At 52.1% G+C, this 5,457-nt stretch overlaps 1 protein-coding gene across 1 annotated transcript; it reads left to right on the top strand.

Annotated features, from left to right (window-relative positions):
• Positions 1–3,050: 3,050 nt before the first annotated feature.
• LOC307061238 (developmental pluripotency-associated 5 protein-like) lies at positions 3,051–3,390 on the top strand (the record flags this gene model as incomplete). The annotated part of the gene is made up of 2 exons (XM_079716280.1): positions 3,051–3,162; positions 3,236–3,390. The coding sequence occupies 2 exons, from the start codon at positions 3,051–3,053 to the stop codon at positions 3,388–3,390; spliced, it is 267 nt and encodes an 88-aa protein (XP_079572406.1).
• Positions 3,391–5,457: the final 2,067 nt, after the last annotated feature.

Below are 5,457 nucleotides of genomic sequence, written 5' to 3' on the forward strand. Positions count from 1 at the left end.
ATTTGGAGGAGAGGAAGAGACTAGGCAGATACCCTATTGGCATCCTGACAGCCTCTCTTCCAACCTTTGAGAATTGCACCAGCACTCTGGCCTGGAAGTCATGGACCACTCAGCACAGCTCCTGCCCAGGATTTCGGAGGCGAAATCAGTCCCACCTTTCCCACATCCCCAAGAAATGATGATTGTTAAAACCACTGGCCCTGTGATTTTGAAGAACTAGACACACATAAATGACTTTCCTCCTGTTTGGAGGGTCAGGAGGGACAGTTGGCTCAGCTCCGTGTGGAAAGAGGCCAAGAGTATCTACAAAGGTTGACCTACCTTGCAGACTGCTTCCTTCCTGGTAAGAAGAGCTGATAGGCTCTCATGGGACAATCGTTGGGTGTCAAGATCGGAGGCTATTGCAGGGCCCAAGATGCTACAGGTCAAGGAGTGGCTCGTGTTGGGATCAGGTGGGGTCTAGGCAGGAGGCCTCTCGGTTTCCAGGGAAGAGACTGCCTCTGATCCTGGTCACCTCAGGGGGGTCCCTTCTGGCTTTGGGCACATTTTGAATGCAAAGGCCTTGGCAAGATTCTTCTGGATACCTGTTAATAGTTGCAACAGTTTCCTACAATCTCACCCAGGGACACCTGCAAACTTTTTTTTCTGATCTGTTAGGTGAACAGTCTCCCTTTTGTACGTCTTGCTTGAGTCTCCTTATGGACCAACAGTTGTGGCCCCCAAATTAGCCTCAGCCAGTGCACCCGTTAAAGAATCAGTTGGCAGTGAATGATTGTGTGTGGGCATATAAACTGTAAAGTTATGAACCCCAATTTGGCAGTGTAGAGGGGGCATAAAAAACTGCCCTTGCCTCTAAGTCTAGAAATTCCCTAAGGGCAGTGCTTCAAAATGTAGAAAACAGCTTTAGGTTAGTTAATCTGTGTCAAAAGTATCAAGCTTGGAAATTTAAGACTGTGCTATAAATTCCATGCATGCCCTGGACTGAAGATTTTTCAGCACTAAAAAAAAAAAAAAAAAAGAATCCTAAGCAACACAAGACTTTGAGCAAATACATAGAAAAGTTTTGGAAATAGTAACCTGAAAGATAAAAAAAAAATGGTTGTCTTGTGGTGGTCCTGTTTTTTTGAGTTTGAAGCTCTTGATCAATTTTCCGCCAAGGGTAAGCGAAAGGGCAACACAACCACTGCAGTGGGTGAGAGTTCGATCCCTGATGGGGGAAGTAAGATCCCACATGTTGCATGGTACAGCCAAAAAAATAAAACTAAAAAGAAAAAAAAAGTCAAGGCACAGTTATATGTTTTTTTTTTTTGACGTAAGGCTGTACATCAAATGAGGTATTATTGAGAGTTTACACAATCCAGATCTAAAGGCCATGTGACTCCCTTATGGAGATCAAGAAGGAATGTTACCTTTTAAAGAGTTGTCCCAGTGATCTTGGGAGAATGTTGCTCTTTATGGTTGAGCGGGTATTTCTGCAGATGGGGGAGCTCCGCTGATGCATATTGCTGATACACGATGCAGAGATGCAGAGCAGAGGGGAGAGAGGAGGCCAAAGGGCACAGAAACTTTTCTGTGTTTAAATTTTTCTTGTCTTGCAATGAAATGCAAATTTCACTTCACAACAGGTAAGGTGCATCTCAACAGAATAATTCCAGTGAGCCCAGACTCTTACATCTTGCCATCCAGAGAAAAGCACTAATATCGCTAACGTGAGATGTCTGTTTTTTGTTATTAGTGGTAGTCTTCTGATGCTCAGCTACATTTTTTTTTTTTTTCAACAGAAACTCCTATATATGCTGTCTCCTCCAATACCTCTTTGGAGCAGTTCCTCAAAGCTACCTGAGAGGCTATCTCGCGGGCTGTAGTTCTCATTTGCCCCAAATAAAACTTAACTCACAACTCTCACGTTGTGCATTTTCTTTTTTTCAGTCAACCAGAGAGGTAATCTGTTAGAAAGAGATGAGTCTACATTGACATGTAATTAGCACTGAGAAAGTCCATAGTTTACATCAAGGTTCACTCTTGGAGTGTTTTTTTTTTTTTTTGCGGTACGCGGGCCTCTCACTGTTGTGGCCTCTCCCGTTGCGCAGCACAGGCTCCGGACGCGCAGGCTCAGCGGCCATGGCTCACGGGCCTAGCCGCTCCGCGGCATGTGGGATCTTCCCAGACCGGGGCACGAACCCCTGTCCTCTACATTGGCAGGCAGATTCTCAACTACTTTACCACCAGGGAAACCCAGCAATCTGTTTTTTAAATGAATAAAACAAGTTTGTTTAGGGCCTGAAGGCCGGACCACATAGTGTAGGCCACGTGAGCTTCGAAATCCGGGTAGATTCCAAAGTTCCAGACTCAGGGGCTTCAAGGAACGTGAACCGTGGGGCACTTCAGAGCCCCCATCAGGACCCTGGAAGAAAATGAATATCGGAATCTCGTTTTCCTCTTTGTTAAGTGGCCGGAGCGACCCCTCAGTCCCCTGAAGTTGCAGGGGTCGCCCTGCAGTGAAGTCCCGGGGTCCGGCTCCTTTAGGCCAAGGGAAGACACGCCCTCCTTTGGAACGGGGAAGGCAGGGACTCGATTTGGCAGCTGGGTGGCCGTCGCACCCCCAAACCTGTACTGCTTTGCGAGGTTCAGGCCCAGCCACTGTTTCTAGAATAACAAGGGTTTCTAGCGCCGTCTCCCCACTCACTCCCAAGGTGAAGGGCTTTTGGTGCAGAGGAAACGAGTCAAAGCAGGTGGGAGCCCGAGTCAACTCGGAGACAGCTGGGCCCACCCGCGCTCGGGAACCGGAGGTGGGGCGGGGAAGGGCCCTAGACAGTCAACCGGAAACCAAGGCGGCGCGGGACGTGCGGGGCGTGGCGAGTGCGGGATTGCACTGCTGGGCCGGGAGCGGACCGGGGGCGGGGCCTGGATGGGGCGTGGCGTGGCCTGGATGCGGGTTGGCCAGGGGCGTGGGGCGTGGCCCGCCCAGGTACTTAACTTTCCGCCGGAAGCATCGTTCCACCCAGTCTAGGTCCCAGCTCCAGGCAGGGTTTTGTTTCGACGCCCTGAAGATGGGGAAGCTGCCCAAGCGGAACGACATCCCACCTTGGGTGGGGACTCCCGAAGTCTTGAAGGAGCCCGAGGTGTTCCAGGTCCAGACGGGGCTTCTGGAAGCCGTGTTCGGTGAGTGAGCCCAGTCCTGACCCGGGTGCCCCGGCCCTCCTGGGCCCGAGCGCTCATTTTCTCGCCTAAACAGGCCCCGACGGATCTCGAATCCCATTCGTCGAGCAGGTGGGCACAGTCATGCTCCAGATGAAGGGTCTGGAAACTTGGGACGTCGCCGAAGTCATGGTTTACGGCTCTTACTTGTGCAAGTTCCAGACCAAGTGGATGCTCCAGTCCGTGGCCTAGCGGCACCGCCAGCGGCACAAGCAGGTTGAGAGGCCTCATGACCAGGTGCCCTGGACCTGCCTGTGCAGGCGGCCTGGCTCCCTCCCCTGCAGCCCTCCTCACCCCTCCCTAACTATCCCCTCCGGGCAACCACCAACAGCACCTCGGCCAGCACCCACCCGGGGAGGCCTCTGTGTCCAGGCTGTGCCCCAGACTCCTTGGCAGTGCCGGCCCTCGGTCCTAGGGACCCTGGAGTAAGGCTGTGAGAGGTGGCCGGGGCTGGCCTCCTGGGGCGGGGCCTCCCCACCCGCCATGTTGGAATGAGCCCAGTAGGCCCCAGGTTCTGAGGTTCCCGAGAATCCCAGGCCCAGGACGCCTAGCTGGGAGGTCCCGAAAAGGAACCTTGGAAGGAGGCAGAGAACCGTTCAGGCTCTTACCCTCTCCCCTCACACTTGCCTGCTGTGGCTTTCTGGTGCAGGGATGCTGCAACCTGAGGAAGCCACGAATTCGCTCGACCTAGCTCCTCGGATGAAGGGAAGCCAGTTTGCAGCCAGACCAACCGGTGGAGAGGAGGCTGCAGCCAGAGCTGCAGGGGGTCTGGTTCAAGCTCTGCGCCAGCCTGACAAGGAACACCCAGCGGGTTTCTGGTCTCTGCCTCTGCCTTTAAGTCCTCATGTCCTTCCCCCCAAGGTTGCTAATTACAGAATAAACTTTTAAGTGGTTTCTTGTTGTGTCTTGATGTGTAGTTGAGGTGTTGGAGATAACATCACAGGTGAGGTGGCCCTGGAGCTTAACCCTTAGTGAAACCCCTAAGGCTAGAAAGAGGTTCCGGAGCACAGGGGGAAAAAGGGTCTGGAGAGAACAGGGAAAAGAGTCTAGGAGTCAAGTTCTGAGATGCAGCTCTGACCGAAAACTCAGGCAACCTAGGAGAGATGTGATCTTCTGGCACTGAGGGTTTCATAGCCTTGTAAACTAAACTGGAGCCTGCTGTCTGGGTGCTCGTTTGCATTCAGCCTCCTGCTGCACATTATGTAGGTCGGAGCCTGAGGAAAAGTCAGCCTCACAGATAGGTATACAGGAAAGGAGAACCTCACACAGACCCCTCGACATGGTCTCTGGAATTCTCCACCACACTTACAGAATTGCTGCCCTGGCCTCCGAAGGGTAAGTGGGATTAGGGTGGAGGAAGCATTACCATAGGTGGGGCTCACTCCTGAGGGTAGAGAGGCCATCAGAACGGGGGCTACAGTTTTCCCCAGTAGAGACCAGCCTGGTAATTCACAAGCCGGAATGAATCCCCTCAGGGAGCTTTCTGGCCCTATGACCTTAGCCACATTCACCCTCTTACTCTCTCTCCCTGCTCAGGTTCTAAATTGAAGATAATAGCATCTGACCTCATGCGAAGTTGTGAGATTTACGTAGGGTACTTAGAGCAAGCATCACACCAGAAACAAGTGTTGACTATCTTTTGGAGCAATTGAACAAAAATGGGGGAGAAAAACCAGCAAGGAGCCATTTTCTGCAGGGGGCATGTGGCCCATCCATCAGACAGCCGTTCTCGTTCTCACTCGGTAAATGAATGGCCTCAGCATTTGGGCCAGTGGTTCAGGCCCCAAACTAGAAGCTGTCCTTGATGCCTGAGCACCCAAAAGGACTCCCTGCTCGAGCCCAGTCAGCTTGACTTCCAACCTGAGGCCCTCCTGCACGTGTACCCGGTCCAGCTGCCCACCCCACCCCGGCACCACCCTGCCTTGCCAGAACTACTGAAAGAGGCTCCTATCAGGTCTCAGGGGGGTCTCTTTTAGTCATCTCACAGTCGGCTCCTCTACCAGACTTAATGCTTACAACGTTAATCAGATGGCCCCTCCTGCAAAAGGAACTCCAAAATTCTCCAAAGTTTTCCAGCCAACCTAACCCAAGCTCCTGGTCCTGACGTAGAACGCCGTGTGTAACATGCCACCTGCCTGCATCTCCGCTGCACATCCATATCCTTTAGCTGCCCCTCAAACAAACCGTCGTGTTTCCACTTAAGGGTTTTTATCTTTTGCTCTTCTGCCTAGAATACTTCTCACTTGTTTTTTTTGTTGT

Source organism: Hyperoodon ampullatus, assembly GCF_949752795.1.
Source record: "Hyperoodon ampullatus genome assembly, chromosome: 12".
In the NCBI taxonomy this organism is placed as follows: domain Eukaryota; kingdom Metazoa; phylum Chordata; class Mammalia; order Artiodactyla; family Ziphiidae; genus Hyperoodon; species Hyperoodon ampullatus.